This window comes from Petaurus breviceps, unplaced genomic scaffold (assembly GCF_028583685.1).
Source record: "Petaurus breviceps papuanus isolate PSGF00001 unplaced genomic scaffold, PetGlider_PUasm1.0 556, whole genome shotgun sequence".
NCBI lineage: Eukaryota > Metazoa > Chordata > Mammalia > Diprotodontia > Petauridae > Petaurus > Petaurus breviceps.
The window spans coordinates 4,338,221-4,359,355 of record NW_027186374.1 but is presented as its reverse complement, the minus strand read 5'-3'; the positions used below and the strand labels follow the sequence as shown (position 1 = coordinate 4,359,355).

The 21,135-nt window shown below is 46.5% G+C and overlaps 1 protein-coding gene across 3 annotated transcripts in view; it reads left to right on the top strand.

Annotated features, from left to right (window-relative positions):
• The window catches only part of DGUOK (deoxyguanosine kinase), a 49,208-nt gene that overhangs the window by 20,467 nt on the left and 7,606 nt on the right, over positions 1-21,135 (top strand). For all 3 annotated transcript variants that reach the window (XM_069102807.1, XM_069102806.1, XM_069102804.1), the window contains one exon: positions 9,180-9,367. In XM_069102807.1, the coding sequence (XP_068958908.1) occupies positions 9,180-9,367 (188 nt within the window). The remainder of the gene's footprint in view (positions 1-9,179; positions 9,368-21,135) is intronic.

Genomic DNA, 21,135 nt, shown 5'->3' with positions numbered 1-21,135 from the left:
GATGACTTCAGCTACATCCCATAAGTTTAGATATTTTGTCACTTTTTTGTAGAAAAATCCATGATGATAGATCTCTAGCAGTTACTGAACAGGAACAGAAAGGAATTTATCTATGCTAAGCATAGAATTTCTACAAAAATTTGTGATTTATTGGATTTTCAAAACCATTCAAAAAACAATCATGCGGCAAAGCAAACGTATAGGACTTTTGCTACTGAACACGGTGCTACAAAATTCTATTTGATAAAGGGCTTTTTTTGTAGCCTCTTGCAGTTCTTCAATACATTTTAGATAATTAATTAATTTTTTAATTTTCAGCATTCACTTCCATAAGATTTTAAGTTCTAAATTTTGTCCCTTCGATCTGCATTCTGACACCATAGTTCTTTCTCTGGATGTGGATGGCATTTTCCATCATGAGTCTTTTGGAGTTGTCTTAGATCCTTTCTTTGTTAACTCTTGAAAAAAGAATTAAAAATTAATTTGACTCTCATTTAATCCTAGAGGTGGGTTACCTGCTGTGGGCCAGGTACTGTACTAAGTGCTGGGGATAGAAGAAAGACAAAAGACAATCCTTGGTCTCAGTCTGATGGGGAAGAGTAGCTAGCTTGTCTGTAGCTGCTTTAAGGTTTACAAAGCACTTTTAAAATGTGAATTTATCCTCACAAGGGCAGATGCTAGCATTATATCCACTTTATAAATGAGGAAACTAAGGGAATTAAGTGACTTGCTCAGGCTCAGCCAGCCAATACATGTCTAAGGTAGGATTTGAACTCAGATCTTCCTGATCTAGTGGTCTGTCCCCTGTGGCGCTTGTTGCCAGGGTGCTAATAAGCAGGCTGAGTGCTTGTCTGGTTCTGTCTTCTGCGTTTCAAATGGGGACGCCTGGGTCCTGCCGCATTGTCGTCTCTTGGGCCAGGCACAAGGTCGCCTAGGTTTTTGTCCGGCCTTATTCCCTTCTCTTGTTCCATCTCCCCACCTCATCCAGCTCCCCAGCGCGTGCACGCGTGCGCGCACACACACACACACACACACACTCACCCCCCCACATACACTTTGTTTGGGGTGTTTGTAGGCTCCCCTTAGCGTAGCACATTACCATCTCGCCATGATTCTATTCTTGCTTCATTTCTTCTGGTCATTCTTAGTGTCTGTGGCCAGGTCCTTTTCTTCCCTCTGAAGCTTTGCTTAAACTTGTTATACAATTCCTCTTCTTTTTGTTCACCTCTTGGGCCTCTGTTAATCCATAGTGTTTCTTCATTGCCTTCAGCGTTCTGCTCATTCATGTTCTTGGGGGGACCCTCTTCCGAGGCTGGTAGACTTCCCTGTTGTGACCCTTCTGCCCACCTCAGCTGGTTTCTAACTGGCTCTCTGTGCACCTCTGGACTGGATAGAGTGGCCTGGCACTGTTTCTCTCAGGTTTCAGTGGGGGTGTGGGGGAGAGTGGGGCATCTCTGCAATGTTGATTCATGGTGTATTAACCATCAGTCTATATTCTTTGGTTACCATGGGGTGGTGCTATTGGGTCACCTGAGTTATTCTCTGACCTAGGTCTGGGTTTGGCCATGGGAGGGAAAGAGAAACCTTATTTCCTTGTGGGCTGGGTGGGAGGGGGAGCCAGAAATGTCCTTGGCTTTTTGAAAGATTAAATTATCACCAAGACAAGTCCAAACCTTAGTAACAGCTCTCTCTTTGCCAGAGTGAAAGCTCCAGCAGGTGCCTGATCATTCAAATGCCCTCCCAGTCTCTCCATTATCTTATGGGCCAGGCTTGGGACCAGGTTCCCAAATTCCTGGTCTGTTTCAGATGGCTGTTTTCTGTATGTTCAAACCATGAGTTTCTTTGGGGGTGATGTTATTTGGTGCTCTCCATGTGCAGCACCTTCTCATTCTTTTTTCAGAAAAATCTGAATGCCCAGCTTGTCATAATTCTTCTCCTGCTAGTTGCGGGGCAGGAGTGAACACCTGCCTTCTGTGACTGAATGAAAGAATGAATGAGTGAATGACAAAGCATCTGTTGAGCATTTACCATGAGTCAAGCACTATGCTGTATGGTGCAGATTCCAAAAAAGTCTTTTCCCTCAAGAAGCTTATTATGTTCTAATAAGAAAATGGACAGTACTGTATTGCAAAGAGATATTACAAATGGGAAAGGGACTCACATGTACAAAAACCTTTATAGGAGCTCTTTTTGTGGTGGCCAAGACCTGGAAATTGAGGAGAGGCCCATCAGTTGGGGAATGACTGAACAAGTTGTGGTATATGAATGTAATGGCATACTATTGTGCTGTAAGAAATGGTGGGGGCAGCTAGGTGGTGCCATGAGTAGAGCACCAGCCCTGGAGTCAGGAGGACCTTAGTTCAAATGTGGCCTAAGACACTTACCACTTACTAGCCATGTGACCTTGGGCAAGTCACTTAACTCCCATTGCCCTGCTGTTCCCCCCTCCAAAAACAAGACAAAACAAAAAAAAAAAATGGTGAACAGGCAGACTTCAGAACAACCTGGAAAGACTTATATGAACTGATCCTGAGTGAAGTGAACAGAAGCAGGGGAACATTGTCCACAATAACAGCCATGTTGTGCAATGAGCAACTTTGATAGACTTAACTCTTTTCAACAATGCAAGGATATAAGACAATTCCAAAAGAATCATTATGGAAAATGCTATTCACATTCAGAGAAAGAACTATGGAGTCTGAATGCAAGTCAAAGTAGACTAATTTTTTTTGTTTCTTCTTTCTTGTGGTTTTTCCCTTTCATTCTAGTCCTTCTTTATGACATGACTAATGTGGAAATAAATTTAATATGATTGTACATGTATAGCCTATATCAGACCGCATACTGTCTTGGGGAGGGGAGAACAGAGAGAGGGGGAGAAAATTTAGAACTCAAAATCTTATAGAAGTGAATGTTGAAAACTAAAAACAAATAAATAATGTTTTTTTTTAAAGAAAATGGACAGTGGCCGGAAAGGGTCACAGAGGGGTGTAATTCCAGGCAAGAGAAGGTGAAAAAGTCCACCATCTGAACCTCAGGGAGCAGAAGAAGAATCCCAATTGTGGGAGGCATAAGACCAGAGTATGGATATATTTGGGACCTTCCTCTCTTACCCCTGAATCCCTACAAAATCAGCAGGAGTAGGCCTGGGGAGCCCTTCCTTTTCCTATTTGAATCTCCACTGTCTAGTTCCCACCAGGACTTGGATGGCCAGTCCTTTCCCATTCTAACCTCTGCTGGACCTTTGGGACCCCAGCTCTTTCCCAGCAGCCTTTGATCTTTTCGGTTCCTATGGCCTTGCCCCCTGCCCTGATACTGTCTGCTGAATCATAAGTACAACGGGGCCTTTCTATCTGACTTAAAGCTGAATCCTCCAACATGTGCTGGCCCCAGGAAGATGTGAACTGGCTAAGAGTGGGTTCTAATCACTTTTCTGGCTTCATAGGATCCAAGGTTTAGGGAGGGACTGACTTTGATGTCATCAGGCCCAGGTCCCTCATTGTACAGATGAGGGCACTGAGTCACAGAGACATTGAATGACCTTCTCAGGGTCACCCAGATAAACCCAGATTCTTCCTGACTATAAGTCCCATGCCCTGCCTACTCTCAGACCGCCTCTCTCAACACATTTCTTCCTACATAGTGAATATTTAGTAAATGCTTCTTTGTTCATTACATTCTCATGGGACCTTGGGGACCAGTTGATTCAGCTGGAGGCAGCCAAAGAGCAAAGCCAGCCTCAAGTGGCCAGAAGGGCACTCAGAGGCCAAAGGTGGAGGAGTGGATTGGAAGGGGAGCCCCAGTGCAGATGGATGGGCAGCTGGTGCCCAAGAAGGCTGAGCTCATCATACACTTGCAGAAAAGGCGCCTGAAGATTGGCCAGCAGCCCTGGACTAGGGGGCGGGCAACTCAACACTCACTCCCAATTCAAGGAGTGCCTAGAGTGACGTTGTGGAGAGTGCACTGACTGGGCTGGCCCTGCCCTTTGAGCACCAGACAGTGAGCTTGGGGCATTGTGGGCAGGCAGCTAGAGAATGGACTGCATGCAGGGGTTGGTGGCGGAAACAAAAATAATGTGGGGCAGCGGCCGCAGTCGCAGCTCAGGGAAGAACTGATAGGGAGATAGGAGGGACAGGAGGAGAGAATGGAAAGGGAAGAACATCAGAATCCCAGGAGATGAGGAGCCAGGGGAGGCCTCCTGACCTGGTATCTACGGCCCCTGGGCTGGAGATGGGGCTCAGTACAGCAAAGGCAAAACTCTCTGTAACCACTGAGCCTAGACCAAGCACAGCTCTGGTGGCTGAATGGTACCGGGTTGGGGACCTGAGCTACGGACTCCAGAGCCTCCCCTCCAAGACACAGCTGAGGACTCACACAGCAGCTGGCACCTGCAGGAGCTCAGCTGTGAATGAGGGAGACCCCAGAGACCTGGCCAAATGCATCGGCTTCCCTCCTGCAGGAAAGAGAACTCAGCCAAAAGGTACTCAGTAGCTATCCTCTGGCTAGCTCATTTCCCTCTTCTTAAACTGTTTCCTCCTTCAGTGTTCTGGTACTCTGGGAGAACTGGCTTCACACCCACAGGTCAGGTGATCCTCCCTACCTTCTCTCATTCGGCTCCCTCCGAAAGAGAGAGAGAGACACACACATAGACAGAGAAAGAGAGACAGACACAGAGAGAGAAATTAGAGTATCACACACACACACACACAGACACACACACAGACATACACACACACACACTCTCTGGAGGCATACTCCTTGCTCCAGATCACCTGTCCCCCTTCTAAACTGCCATCGCTCCCTCCACCTTCCATATACAGAGCCATATACAGAGATGGTGAAACCCATGATCTCACCATCCCCCAGAGTCATTTTATTTCTGTGATCAATAATTGTAATATTCCGGGGTGGCCAGGTAGCACAGCGAGTTAGAGCACCAGCTCCAGTGTCAGGATGACCTGGAGATTGAACCCCGGGCTCAGACACTTTGCACCCACCCAGAAACACCTGGCCATGTAACCTTGAGCTTACTTAACCCCAATTGCTTAGGGGCAGCCAGGTGGCTCAGCGAATAAGAGCACTGGCTCCAGTGTCAGGATGACCTGGATCAAATCCCGGACTCAGATACTCAGCACCACACCCAGAAATAACTGGCTGTGTAACCTTGAGCAAGTTACTTAACCCCAATTGCTTTAAAAAAAATAATTGTAATATTCCTTTCTCTGATCATCCATAATTCTCTTTTCCATGGCTCATTTTTCCTGTTCTGCTACCTTCACTTCTAAGCTATCTCAGGTTTCACTTCCTTCCCATTTCCCTCTTGACTCCTTGGATAACCAGTTCAACTGTGGTCAATTAGAAATAAATAAATGTTGATTTCTGTCATCCACCTTATTGCCAATACCCTTACGCTGCTGAATCATGCTGGAGGCAATTGCACAGCCAAGCTGACTGTGTCCAGGACAGATTTCTGTCATGGAGTCACAACTGGGCTCTCTGGGTCAGGAAAGTCTTGCTTGTTATTTCTTATAGCACAATAGTGTTCCATTACATTCATATACCACAACTTATTCAGCCATTCCCCTCAATTTCCAATTCTTGGCCACCACAAAAAGAGCTGCTATAAACATTTTTGTACATGTGGATCCTTTCCTCTTTTTGATGATCTCTTTGAGAAGCAGACCTAGAGTGCTATTGCCAGGCCAAAGGGTATGCACAGTTTGACTGCCCTTTGGGCATAGTTCCAAATTGCTTTGTAGAATGGTTGGATCTATTCACAACTCCACCAGCAGTGCATTAGTATCCCAATTTTCCCACATCTTAAACAAAATTTGTCATTTTCCTTTTCTATTATATTAGCCAATCTGATAGGTGTGAAGAGGTGAGAGATGGCCCTTCTTGTCAAGGCTAACATCCCTACTTGGGCCCTTGAGCCCTGCTTCCCATTTCCTGGCAGCTTACCCTGATATTCATCCTCCTCCAAGTTCTAATATCTGCCTGTTAATCGTTCTCTGCCTGGTCTTTACAATTATGCCCAAGTTTCTCCCATTCTTAAAACACACAAACAAACCTCTCATTTGGCCCTCAGGCTGTTGTCTTATAACTCTCCTACCCTTTTCATTCCTAGAAAAAAAATCCATCTCCTCTCCTTCTCTTATTTCTCAAACCCACGCAATCTGGATTCTGACCTCATCAAACTGACCACTCTATAGTTATCAGTGTTCTAAATTGGCAAGATCACATGGTCTTTCTCTACCCTCCTCCTTCTTGACCTTTCCCACACATTTGACATGTGGACCACTCTCCTTCTGGGATATTCTCTCCTCTCTGGGTTGTCTCCTTCTCCCTGTCTGGTCTCTCTTCAGGGTCTTTTTCTTGTTCATCATCCAAATGGGACTCCCTTAACCATGGGTCTCCCCAAAGTCTCTGCCCCAGGTCTTTTTCTGTCTCTCTCTGTATTTTTTCTTGATGATCTCATCAGCTCCCGTGGTTCAGTCATAATGCCACCACCACCACCAATAATAACTTTATATAATGCCTTATGGTTTGAAAGCATTTCCCATCTATTGCCTCATTTGCAGAGTTATCATCTTGGCACAGATGGCCCTGAGAACCATAGTGTCTCTCCTGAGTTCACACCAAGTGCCTATTGGACATTTAGAACAAATGTCTTATCTCAGCCTTACCATCTGTAATGGGAATGCAAATTTGGAAGATCTTCCCTGCCCCTAGGCTAAAGTGCACCTGGAGCCTGGGGTGGGAGGCTTGTTTTTCAGTAGATACTTTTTGATTGGCCAGTGAGTCAATAAGGTTGTTACATTCTCTGAGCCAGGAGAAGGCTATATAAGTCCTGTAGCTTTGTTTTGGGATTCACTTTGAGAAGTGTTCTGTGATTTGATCTGAATTCTGGGAAGCCGTTGTTGAGAGTCCCCCGGCTTTGAAAAACCCAGATGCTGATTTGGTATGGATGTAATAGTTGGACAGTTTGGAAATCTGTCTACTTGCTCTGTTTCTGTCTTGATAATTCTGCCTGTATGCTTTGAAGTTCGGGGTGCTGACCTTTTTCCCCTGAACAAGGTAAACGATATATGTCTAACTGATTAAAGTAAGCTTGTTAACCCATTTTGAGTTGCTTTCCTTTAACAAAGCAGTTCCAAGAACCTGTGGTAGCTGCAAACCCTGAGGACGCTTGGGGTGCTTGCTGCTACACCATCTAATAGGGAACTCCTCCTCCTTCTCCACAGGCCCTTCCCTCCTTCTTAACTATCTTTATCTCTCCAGTCCTTAGGTGCTCAGCCTCAGGGCCATCCTTAATTCTTTGCTTCCCCCTCACTCCATATCCAATTAGTAGTCAATTTATGTCCATTCTGCCTCTCCCATCTCTCCCTTTCCTTCTGCTCATGTAGCCAGCACCCTACATGTACACACCATTCTCACCTCTCTCCTGAAGGAGGGACCTCTCGGTTGGTCTCTCTGCCTCCGCACTTTCTCCTCTCCACATTCTACACAGATACCAAATTGATACTCTGAAAACACAAGACTGGCCTTGTAAATTCTCCTACTCTAGAAGTTCCAATGACTTCTTTTTGCCTCTAAGTGCAACTACAATTTTCTGTATCATACATTCAGGTCTTCACAATGAGACTCCAGCCCACCTTTGCAGACTTACTAAAGATAATATCGCTTTACATATTCCAGCCAAACTCTTGCTCTGATGTCATTCAGTTGTGTCCAAGTCTCTGTGACCCCATTTAGGGTTTTCCTGGCAAAGATACTGGAATGGTTTACCGTTTCTTTCTCTGGCCCATTTTGCAGATGAGAAGACTGAAGGAAACAGGGCCAAGTAACTTGCCCAAGGTCACACAGCTAGTGTGTGTCAGCTAGATTTGAACTCAGGAAGATGAGTCTTCCTGACTCCAAGCTGGGCACCTATCCAGTGCACCACCTAGCTGCCTCTCAGGCCAAACTGACCTTCTTACTCTCTGCCTTGTATCTCCTTGTCTTTGCATAAACTGTGCCCCATACCTGGAATACACTCCTTCTTCATCTCCATCTCACAGGGAAAGTGCTTCCTCAATCATATAGATGTGAATGAAAATTATTGTTAGGGGGATATCAGACCTGGAAATGCAAAGAGAAGAAGGAAGACTAGACCTGGCCCTCAAGAAGCTTACATTCTACTGGGAAAGATACAACATTTCAGCTGAGGAGTAAACACGGGGTAGTCTGGGAAGGAAAAACCCACCAAGGAGGAAGATCAGAAGAGAACTTCCGTTTCAGCTCAGCCCCAGTGGCTTCACATGGACCACAGCAGTAATAACGGTGACCATCTCCCTGACTTTTGTGAGGGTGAAATGAGGCGATGCAGTCAAGGAGCTTTGCAGCCTGAAGGGATATGGAAATGCACAGCAGCATCTTCCTCCTTCTCCTCCTCCTTCTTACTGAGTGAAGCTAAGGATTCTGAAGAGGCTGAGGAGTGGGGAGGACAAACATTCATGAAGTGGCCAGGGAGGAGGAGTCAAGGAAAGAGATAGAATTCCAAGGTTCACGATCAGCAAGGGAGCTGATTTTGCTAAAGTGTAGAGTCCAGAAGGGGAGTGCTAGCTCACTCTTTACATTTACTGTCTTATTTGAGCCTTCCAATCACCCTATTCTTATCCCCCATTTTAGATATGAGGAAACAAGCCTAGAGATGTTAAATGACTTGCCCAGGGTCACATAACTAGGCAAGACTGGAACTCAGGGCTTCCTGACTCCAAGGCCAGTGCTTTCTCCCCTGGTCCCATACTGTCTCTGGGTAAGTCTGGTTGGAGTCAGTCTGAGGGGATTTCAGTGCCAAGGTGAGCTGTATTCTGAAGTAGAATTCCCTGGATGTCATCCTGGACTAGTGTTTAGACAGCCTCTGCCTGGGGGCCTTCTGTACAGTGGAACCCTGGGCCTCCACCCCACTATTGCAGAACTCCAAGGAGGTAATTGTCTCCTCCAGAGCAAAAAGCTACAGGGTCTCACTCTATACAAAGGCAATTACTGTGATATCTGGGGCCCTGGTATCCTTTTCCCTTGAAGGCAGCTTCTTTCCTAGGAGTTGATACATTTGTAATTGTTCCCATTAAACAAACTCTCAGAGGAGAATTTGTCACTGAGATCTAACTTCCCTCCCCCCTCTCCTTTCCCTCCAGGCTGGTCCTCCCCAGGGTGTGGGGAACTTGCTGGATATGATGTACCAGCAGCCCTCGAGGTGGTCCTACACCTTCCAGACATTTTCCTTCCTGAGCCGGCTGCGAACCCAGCTGGCCCCCTACCCAGAGAGCCTCCTGAAAGGCAAAGAGCCTGTGCAGGTCTTTGAGCGGTCTGTGTACAGTGACAGGTAAGATACTCAAGCCAGCAGCCCTGGTAGTTAACTTGGCCCCTTACCTGGATGGCCTGCCTCCCTCACCTGATGGGGCCTTCACTTTTCCCACCTTCAAAAATACAATGGACTAGGAATAAATCCTTGTATTTGGAAGAAGCTTTAAGGTTTGCCAATCTGCCTCCCCCACAGAAGAGTAGTAGTGTGATTATTGTGGGGAAACTGAGGCTCCTCTGGATTGTGACTTACCCATCCTCACCCAGCTCCTCCCAACTCAACAAAAGCAAAGACAGCCCTATATAGATTGGGGATTAGAGATAGAGAGATGATTCAACTTCAGGAGATCAGTTTTATAAAGATTTGGTCCATTTCTAGAAAACCAGAGATTTCAAGTTAGAAGGGGCCTGTCTGCTCCAGCCCCTTTCATGTTACTGGTGAAGAACTGAGGCCCAGAGACTCATGGGACCTGCCAAAGGTGCCAGAACCCAGGACCTCTGGCTCCTGAGGCACTGTCACCCCTTTGTCCCACACTGCTCTATTTCACAAACTCAGATGTCTCTTAGGTGGCAAATCAGCCATATCCTGGAGCTGCTTTTTCTTCTCTGGGCCTCCCTCCTGTGTAATACCAGATAATCTCAAAAATCCTCCCAGCTAGAATTGTCCAAACAGTGGAGCATGGCTGCTGCTTTCCTCCATTTCCCCTGGCCCTAGCTGAACCCATCCCACTTTCTTTCTTGGCACTGATGTAGCCAGGGTCCAGGAGGAGGGAACCTTTGCCTTAGCCCTTTGAGGTGTGATCTTTTGTATTAGAAGCTCAGAAGTTGCTCCCAGAATGCCCAGCCTGGCCCTGGGGGCCCCAGCCTAGTCTAGTCTGGGGCAGTGATTGAGAAGCATCAGAATCCAGGATATTGTTTTCAGCCAGAGACAGAATTCTCTCTACATCGACTCCAATGTTTCACCAGCCTCTGGTTACATCTGTGCCAGGTGGAGCTCCCTCCACAGATGCAGATTGTGACTCCACTGCTCATCCAACCCAAATTCTTCCTTTTATAGATGAACAGACTAAGACCCGATCAATGAATCAGCAAGTACATCTTTAAACTTGTAGATTTAAGGCTCCTTCAGCTCTAAATTCTGTTGGAGTAATAATAACAGCTGATATTTACGAAGTGCTTTAAGGTTTTCAAAGCACTTTACATGTATGATTTCCTTTAAACTTTATACCGATTCAGTGAGATAGACTGGTACTATAAGTATTCTCAGGTCCGTTTTAAAGATGTGGAAAATCAAGGCTTAGAGCCACGAAGCTACTAGCCCATAGTCACACATCTAGTAAGTGTTAGAGACAGAATTTGAACCTAGGCCTTTCCAAGATCCCAACAGATCCAGTGGACTCTACCCACTGTCCCGTGCTGCCTGCTGGGCACACAACCTCATCTATGGGAAAAATCTGTGAAGTCAGCAGCCCTCTCCTGCTGCTCTGGAATGAGCTTCTCTCTCAGGGAAGCAGAAAATCTGCCTTAATGACTTTTCAGGGTCTGCTTGTTGTAAACGGAGAAGATTGGGCCCTGTCCCCACTGGCCTGGGCTTCAGTGCACTGGTCTTGTTGAGAGAGTGCCTGGCGGCCAGAGTCCCAGGCCCATTTGGAGCCCTTTAAACAAGATTAATGGCATGGCCAGCCCCTGCAGGAGATGCTCTGGAAGGGGGAGCCATGGGGCCGAGTCTTGGGTTGCTGCCCTACAGCCATGGCTTTGGCCTAAATGTGTCCTTGTGCCCTTCCCTTCCCTGCCTTCTAAGGTTTACAAGAGGAAGTGCTTGCCTAACCACAACCCCAGAGGGCTGTAAGTTATCCATGTTCTCCAGGTGGGGAAACTGAGGCCCAGAGTACTGATGTGCCTTGCCTATCCATCAACAAGTATTTCTTATTATGAAACTCCTGCTGTATACCAGACATTGTGCTAGACTCTTTCTACTCAAATACAGGGAGTGGCCCAATCCTTACCCACAAGGAGCCTCCATTCCAGTGGAGGAGGGGAGCACAACAAGTACATATAAGGGAAGACATGATAAATAGGATGAGAATAACATGGAAAAAATGGCACGGTTGCTGGGGAAGGGAGGCATTGGTAATTACCCAAGGTCACACAGCTCATATCTGAATTTGAACCTGGGTCTCCTGATGACAGACTCTTTCCACTGTGACTTAAAAAAACAAAACAAGGGGTGGCTAGGTGGTGCTTCGGTGAGTAGAGCACCGGCCTTGGAGTCAGGAGAGCCTGAGTTCAAATCCAGCCCCAGACACTTAACACTTACTAGCCATGTGACCTTGGGCAAGTCACTTAACTCCAATTGCCCTGCCTCCTCCCCTCAAAAAAAAATGCTGATGATACTACAGTAGAAATGAATTCTAGTTCCCAGTGAAGTCAGTTTTACTGGCCCAAAGTGCTCTAGTCAGGGGATACCCCAGATCCCATCTGAGCCTCAAAAAGGTCATATGAACATTAAAGAAACGAGTAGTGGACCTCAACTCACTCCCTTGGACCTGCTGAGAAAACCAAACAAGGCAGTGATTGGAATCTTCTCGAGTTCCCAGAGAGAAAGGCAGCCCCAGCTGGGCTCAGACTCCTTGGGGACTTCTCCCCATTAGCACTGTCTCCCCTCCACCCAAGGACTAGAGGAGCCTCTGATTTGGAGAGCTGAGAGAGCAGCTACGGTATCCCCATCACATACTCATTCTGTCATAGAGGGCAGAGATGAAAAGATAAATGTTTTTAAAAGTAGAACTTAGTTTCATGCCAGGTGTGAAAGGTTATAGCTGCTTCTCCTGCCACTGACTTCCTAAGTACGTCATGTCACTTCCCTGGACCTCACTCTGTAAAATTAATGGGCAGTTAGGTGGTACAGTGGGTAGAGAGCCAGGCCTGGGATCAGGCCTATGGCCTTGGGCAAGTCACTTAACCTTGTTTACCTCAGTTTCCTCTTCTTTAAAATAAGCTGGGGAAGGAAGATCTTCTTAGCCAAAAAAACACCTAAGGGGTCATGGAGAGTCAGACACGACTGAAAATGACTGGACATCAACAGAGCTGGTGGGTTTTACAAGAGGGCTGGTCTCTGAGGCCCCAGTTAGTGCCAGTCTAGGATTCAAGGCAGATAGTGGGAAGAATAGTGAAGTCGGAGTCAGATGAGCTGCTTCATTTCCTATGTGCCCCTCCTCCTGCTGGACCTCAGGCTCCTGTACCACAAAATGAGATTAGATTAGACACTCTCCCCTTTCAGATCTGAATCTATGATCTTTACCCACCCCCACCCCCCGGGATTTTTTGCCCAACTTCCAGGGATCTGCAGTGTGGAATGACAAGTGAGGGAAAGGGCATGTGAGCCTGCCCACAGGAGAGGGACTTTAAAAAGCATTTGTACTGCACATTGACTGCCTGGGAAGTCAGCCCATCTGTTCCCACAGAGCTTTCCTCCCAGGCCCCTGAAGGAGAGAGGCGGAAGATTCGTGGCCCTGGCACAGAGGCCAGACTCCAGGATGGTTCCAACATGTGGTTAAACAATTTGGAAAGCAGGAGAGGAGAGCTGGGGCGGACGCAGCTCATCCAGGGGATGTGCTGGCTGCTCTGCTCTGATGGGAAACTTACTGGTCGAGCCTGGGTTTCTGTAAGTTATGAGAAAGGAAAATGCAGCTCCCCTTTGTGCTGCTGGTTCATTTCCTCTCCTTCTCGTGGTGTGTTTGGTCTTCTCTCCAGGCAAGACACAAGTCTCTGTTGTTCACTGCTAGAGCACAGGCAAATGCCTAGGAAAGCTTTGACTTTCTGGGCCTTTGTGGTGCTTGCTTTTGGAAACCTCTCTATAGAGACGTTCTTTTATTCTTTTCCACTTTGTTCCATCACTCACCTTCCCTCACTGAGACCTACTGGCTAAAAGATATCTCTCTAATGTAGGGGAAGCAAAGAAAGTCTTCTGCACACGAAGAGGATTCCCTGGAGAATTCTTGGGATGACCTAGATAGCAATCTTCACCCATGCTGGGAGGGCGTTCCCCCACCAGGGGCTACAACCCTGTTAGCCATACTTCAGTGCTATCGTTTATAAATTTTGTTCTTTTGTTCCTGAAGACCATTTGGATGTTGTCTTAAACAGTGTCTTTCTTGGCTAGTAGACATGCTTTGACACTGTCACTAAGGCCTGATACTACAGTTTCTACTGTGATACTGTTACTATTTTAATCTTAGCAGATAGAATAGTGAAGATACTTTGACAGAGTGTAGCATAGATATCTGTGGATACTTTGATGATACCAAGCAGCCATCCTGGGATATTGTAATAGAAACTTCGATAGCCTTGTCTGTGGGATACCATAGTATGGACACTTTGATGCAGAGTATAATTGTAGCTGGTAATATAAGATACTTTGCTAGGAAAGGGTAGACTGATGAATTACAAATGAATTACAAAGGGCTTGACACTAAGTTCTGACTGAAGTAGACAGCTGGGCTTGCAGCATGGGGGGTGGGAGTGTGGCTCCCTTCTGGTTCCTCCCCCTTTAGGTTACCTTCTACCTTAACCTGTGTGGGGGACAGCTGGAAAGGACTAAAGGAGAACCCGGGAGACCATTACAATCCTAAACCCCAAGCCCTGGCAATCCAGGCTCTTTGAGCCTCCCTGGGCCCTTCCACTCCCAGGCTTTCCCCAGCTCCTTTGGCCTTGGCCTGCTTCAAGCATTTGGAAGATTTTAAGTGCTTTCTCCACCGGGCCATAATTCCACCTACTGCCCTCCTCCAAGAAATAGAAAACTTTTCAGATATAGAATCGTGGGATGTTTCTTCCTGGCCACCCCAAGGCTAGTTGTCTGGGAGCTAAACATTTCTGATGGGGGTAGGGCAAGGGAAGGGCCAGTGGAGACATGGCTTCCTTAATGAATCTTTCATCCTTATAACATTCAGAGAGAAGGGTCAGTGTGACAGTCCTTTTGACTAATTGGGAAACTGAGGCAAAGATATACAGGCTTCCCACAAAGCACCCTGGGGATCTTAGATAATTGAAGGTCTGCCTGACTTGGGGTTAGCCTGAGGTTGACCGATGCAATAGAGTGTTGCCTTAGGAACTAGTCTACAAACAAGCCTCATTGTTTAGGATTTGAATTGCATCTTGTGGCTTGGATGGTGGGGAGGAATTAAGCTTGTATGCAGGCCTGATGAGATAACCCAATCCTTTCTGAAGCCTTGGTTTCTATTTGCCAAATGTTGTTTGTTTAGCTGGGGTGGGGATCTGGGGGAAAGGGGTGAGTTTTAAATTCAACCCCAACTTCCTTCAGTTGGGTCTGGAGCCTTGTGTAAAGTATTTGGTGAGGAAGTGAGTACACTGGGAACACGCATGAAGGGGGCGGCAGGGCAGTCAGTTCCTTGGGCACTGCAGAAATCATGAGGCTATGTTTCCCAGCTCCAAGGACAGCTGGGCCTGAGCCCTTCCCAACTTGGAATGTTATTCAAGATGTGGCAGGTGGCAGTTAAGAAGGGTTCTTCTACCCCATGGGGGTTTGAGTTTCCTAGAGAAAAAAAAAAGCCAGCTTCTCCCCTCCCCCTTTCCCTCCCCCACCCTCCCTGTGGCCACCCTGCATCTGGCTTCCTGCAGACATGGGGAGGGGCCTGGGGAAGATCCCCTCCCACCCAAAGGTTATCTTCTATTCTCTTCAAAGCTTATCTATTCTATAAACTGGGTGTCTCTGCCTATTTCTGTTTATATTGGCTCCATAAGAATATAAGCTCCTTGCAGGTAGGGACTGGTTTTACCTTTTCTTTGCATCCCCATTGCTTAGCCTGGTCCCTGGCACAAAGTCAGGAATGGAGACTAGACCTGTGATTTCATTAGAACGGAGAACTTCTTGATGAGGAAAGTCTGACCAATGCCACTTGCTACCTTGTCTATAACTTATAACTTAGAGATGATTGTTGATTGACCAATCCTAGTTGGAGACTTCTGACTGGTGTCTAGTTTCCCACCATGGTCTCAATGAGGTTTTATAGGATCAGACATTTAAAGCTAGAATTGACCTGAAAAATCATTGAGACAAATTCCCCTATTTTGCAGATGAGGAAACTAAGGTTCAGGGAGGTTAAGTGATTTGCCTAGCAAGGTAGGTGTCACATTTAATACAGTGCCTCCTTGGAATCTGGAAGACTCTACAGTTCAAATCTGGCCTCAGGGGACGGCTAAGTGGTGCAGTGAGTTCAGTTCCAGCCTGAGACACTTAACACCCACACTAAAATACTAGCCGTGTAATCTTGGGCAAGTTACTTAACCCCAAATTGCCCTCCAAAAGGCAAAAAAAAAAATCTGGCCTCAGACACTTCCTTAGCTGTGTGACCCTAGGTGAGTCACCTAATCCTGTTTGCCTCAGTTTCCTTATCTGTAAAATGAGCTAGAGAAGGAATTGGCAACCCATTCTAGTATCTGCCAAGAAAACCCCAAATGGGTCACGAAGAGTCAGTAATGACTGAAAACCCCCTAAACAACAACCAAAGTGATTTATCTAGGGTCACACAACTGAAAAAGGATGGGAACTCAGGTCTTTCTGACTCCATGTCTAATGCTCTAGCCATATATCACTCTGCTCTCATAGCCACTCTCTCTATTTCTGTCACAGACACACACACACACACACACACACACAGTGGTCACAACTCCTGATCTCACCAGCCCTCCAGCCCAGTCCTCCTTTGGGATCCTGATGCTTACCATCCCCATCTCAATCTCCTTTCCACCCAACCCTGCACACTCCCTTCCTCTGGTGAACCTCTTCTTGCCTTCATAATTTCTTTAGGTCCTATTTTCTCAACTGTGGTTCTGCCTAACTTTTGTACCCATCTAGTCTGGATTATGGTCCACCATTTCAATGATATGTGCTTTTCTAGCCTGCAACCCCTTGTCCCTTGGATGAGCCTGGCTCACTCCTACCATCTCTTTCAATCAACAAGCACTTACTAAGTCCCTACTATGTGCCAAACACTCTCTTAGGCATTGAATGTAACTTTGACATCACATCTGTCTTCAAGGAAGTTTACCTCTTCCTGGAAGAAACATAAACATATCTAGGTATAGACAAAAGAAAATAAATTCAAAGTAATTTGGAGACAGACTCAGCTACCTGCCGGGAGCCTCAGCAAAGGCCTAATGCAAAACATGCCATCTGATCTGCTTCCCCAAGCAAGCTAGAGGTCCTAAGACGTATAAGAAGGGAGTACTTTTGAGATTATGAAGACTCTGCTCCTGCCACATTGGATCTGTGCTTCCTCAGCAGTGAGACTCCATCTCCGGACTCCAGGCCTTTACATTGCTCTCCCATGCCTGCAGTGCACTCCCTCTGTCCTAAGGCAGAGTTGGGAGATGGAGTACCATACATGAAGAATACAATAGACAGGTTGGAAAAGTAGATTGGAATCAGATTGTAAAGACCTTTCAATGCCAACCAGGGGATTATGTAAGAGGGAATCATGGGTGTTGATTGAGATGGGAACATCTGAAAGCCATAGGAGATTCTGATGACTAGGCCTGTGACATGTTAGTGCTTTTTAACCCTCACAGAGCATTAGCTGGTACAGGTTGATCATTTTCTTCATATCATGTATACAAACTCCACCAGTTTCCCCATAGCACTGTGGGACTGGGAAAGGAGGCTTAGAGCATGGGTTTAAATCTGTGGGCTATTTACTATGAGTGTGACCTTAGGCAAGTCACTGGGAGGGGGGACTCAGTTTCCTTAGTCATAAAATGAGGAAGTTGGGTTTCTTGACCTCTAAGGTGTCTTTCCCCTCTTAATATCTGAATTTTAAAAGGTTTTTCCAAATCTTATCATTTTCTAACATCTCCCCGATTTCACTGCATTCTCTACTGCCCTAAACATCCTAAGTCAGTAAGCATTTACTAAGCACCTTCCATAAGTAGGCTCTTGGCACTGTACTAAACTTTAGGGTTACAAAGAAAGTTCTTTCTCTTTTTTTAGAGGCCCCTGTTCTCAAGGCTTACCAAAAAAAAGTCTCCTTGAAGAAGGTGGGACCTGAAGGAATTTAGGGAAGCAGGGAAGTGGAGATGAGAAGAGAGAGCATTCCAGGCATGGAGGAGAGCTGATGAAAATGAGGTAGAGAGTGTGAAGCCACTCCCACTGCATCATGGAGTACATGCAGGGGAGTAAGGTGTTAAGAAGGCTGGGAATGGAAGAAGGGACTAGGTTGTGAAGGGCTTTGAATGCCAAACAGAGCATTTTACCTTTGATCCTAGAGGTAATAGGGAGCCACTGAAGTTTGTTGTGTCAGGTCTGAACTTGAGGAAGGTCAGTTTGACAGCTGAGTGGAGGATGGCCTATGGTGGGGATACACTTGAGGCAGGGAGAGCCTCCAGCAGGTGATGGCAATAATCTAGGTGGTAAGTGATGAGTCTGTGCACCAGGGTAGGGGAAGCATCCAAGGAGAGGTCTTTACCTGCCATGTCCTTGAAATGTAGCATAATGTTAGGAAAACAATGCTGACTTTGGAGCCAGGAAGAGGTGGGCTTGGACCCTTTTTCAGACCCTAAGTCACTGTCCCTTAGCCTTCCTCGCCTCAGTTTCTAAGTCTGTACTTAGCCTCCCTGACTTCTTAGGATCTGACCTCATGGATCCCACCCTCCCCTCCCTCAAGCTTCCCTGCCTTTGTTCTTGCTCAGTTCTCCTCCTCGTGGGACTTTGCTTCATCCTTGGAGCCGACTCCTCATTCTCACATGTGGGTGGGCGTCTTTTTCTTTTGCTGTCTCTTATCTCTGTACTTTATCCAGCCCATCCTCCCCTTGGCTTCAGTTGTACATGACCCCCCAGTCTGTATCTTCTGACTCTCCTCAGCCTGCCGGACATAGCCATCTGGACATCCCCTTGGCACAGCCTACTCAGCATGGCGAGTGCGAGGCTCCTCACCAACTGCTCTGTGGATCCTTTCACCACCACTGTGACTTCCAAACACTCCTTCCTGGCCACTGTGTGTCCCCCCAGCCTTCACCTTACTCTCCCTCCAAAGTTACCTCCTGGCTAATCTACATGTTGTCTATCAATTTACTTGGGTGATCTCTCTCCTATTAGAATGCCAGCTTCCTGAGGGCAGGGTCTATTTTTGCCTTTTTTTTTATTCCTAACTTAGCAGTGTGACTCGCATACAGCAAGTGCTCAATAGATACTGACTTCTGTGTTGGCCTCACCTATTAGAAAGGAGGCTCCCTGAAGGCAGGGGCTCTCTAGCTGTCCTCTTTCTGTTTTTGTAAACCCCAAAGCATAACAGAAATACACAGAAAATATCAAATGCCTAATACTACTTTTTCATTCCCACATGTCCATCTCCCTCTCCTCCACACTGCAAACTTCTCTGATTCTGCTGATGGCCTCAGTATCTTCAAAGTCAATGAGGCTTAAAGCTGTTCCTTTTCCTCCCAGCCTAACCCTGCCCCCAGCTTCCAGCCTTTGCCACAGTCTGTGACCCCTTGTCTCTGCTTCCTCTGCATCCATCTTTGTTTAATCCCTCACCTCTTTTTTCCTACACTTCTGTAGCAGGCTCCTAATTGGGCTCCTTGCTTCCAGTCTGCCCTTCTGCCTTCCACACTTTGCACCTGATGCCCCAGACTAATTAGGTCACTCTGCATTGCTTACCCAATTCAGTCCACATGCCTGAGCCTGCCACTCAAAGACCTCCACTAGCTCTCTCCAACTGACTTTTCTCTACTTGCATAACATCTGTGGTTCAGACTAACTGGACTCTCCTCTGCTTCTGTCTTTGTCCTATCTTCTCTGCTCTTCCTGACTTTGCTGAGCAATTCCCCTGAGCTGGGAATAGAATTCCCCTTCCTATCCCCATTTCCATTCATTGAATTCTTCCCTTATTTCAAGGCTGAACATAGGGACTGCCACACCCAGGGAGATTTTTCTTTATGTATCTACATGCTTATTATATGAAAATGTGAATCTGTTGTATAGTATGTATGTGTGGGGTGTTAAAAAGTAAATTAAATTTAACATGGTTGTACCCATCCAGCCCTGCCCTGCTTGGGGGGGGGGGGGGAGCAGGGAGAAGGGGGGGAAAGCAGGGGGGTTCATTGTTTCACTGATGCTCTTAATTCTATGAAATCTTCCCAGGACTCCCAGCTGTGAGTGTCCCAGTTCCCTTCTCCAACCTTCCCTAAGCACTTTGCCTACCTCTCCCCTTTGCATGTTTTCTGTTTTCCTCTCCATGGTAAGCCTTTTCCTTAAGTTCATACTTATTTGTGTAAAATAATATTTCAATTTCATGCATTTATTGAGCACTTATGTACTAAGCACAGGCAATACAGAGACAAAAGGGAAAAGCCTGCCCTCAAGGAGCTTGTATTCCCTTAGGTAAGCAGCATGTATGCTTTAGGTAAATGCAAATAAATATAAATTTATGGGGGGGGGGGCCTAGCAGTTTAGGGCAAACAGGAAAGGCTTCTTGTAGGGTTTATACAGAGTCTAGAAGTCAGTCAATAAACATATCTTAAACTCTCTCTACAATGTAGTTGACCCAGTGCAGAGATACAATGGAAAAGGATCACCCCTGAGCTACAGACAAGATCATCCCCAGAGAGAGGGCAGGGTGCTAGCATTAAGGGGAATGAAGAAAGGCTTTCTGCAGAATGTGGGACTTTAGCTGGGACTCAAGGGAAGCCAGGAGGCAAAGAAGCATCCCAGGCTTGGGGGACAGCCAGAGAGAATGCTTGAGAGATGGAAGGTCTCAATTGAAGAACAGCAAGGAGACTGGTGTCTCTGGCAAAGAGTATTTGAGGAGGGCATAAGCCAAAAGGTTCTATATAAAGTGTCTTGAAGACTCTGCCGTACTATATAAATGCCATTTTTTAGTCTCCTTTTTGCAGCAGCTAAGTAGAATAGCAGATAGAGTAGAGGGCCTAGAGTCAGGAAGATCTGAGTTCTAATCCAGCCTCAGACACTTAGAAGCTCTGTGACCCTGAGCAAGTCATTTAAGCCCTATTTGCCTTAGTTCCTCATCTGTAAAAAGGGGGTGCATTGGAGAAGTAAATGGCAAACCATTGCCAAGAAAAACAGCTGGTGATGGTCACTTAGAGCCCTACTTGCCTAAATAGCAACCACAACCTTGCCAGTCTCCTTTTTTAAATTTATTTATTTATTTATTTTTTAAGCAATCGGGGTTCAGTAACTTGCTCAAGGTTACACGGCCAGTTATTATTTCTGGGTGTTCAATCTCCAGGTTGTCCCAACACTGGAGCCAGTGCTCTTACTCGCTGAGCCACCTGGCCGCCCCTAAGCAATGGGGGTTAAGTAACTTGCTCAAGGTTACACGGCCAGGTGTTTCTGGGTGGGTGCTAAGTGTCTGAGCCCGGGATTCGATCTCCAGGTCAGTCTGACACTGGAGCCGGTGCTCTTACTCTCTGTGCTACCTGGCCGCCCCGCCAGTCTCCTTCTTATTGTAGATCGCTAGCCCCTGGCCCTGAGCCTGGAATTCAGTAGGTACCGATTAAGTATTTGCACAATTGAATTGACCTTTATTTGTTCACCGTTCTAAGAGTTAGTTCGTTTCTGACCTAGGGAGCCTGGTATTGGGGGAGAGCAGTGCACACTGCGTGAGGGCATGAGACCCAGCTCTGTTAACAATAGAAATGATGATAGCTTTTATACTCGGTGCTTTATCTCACTGCTTCCTTCAGAGAGCCTCTGGGAGGTCGGGGCTATTATTGGCCCAGCTTTTGCCTCCTGCTTGGTTTTTCCACCTGCTGTTCCAT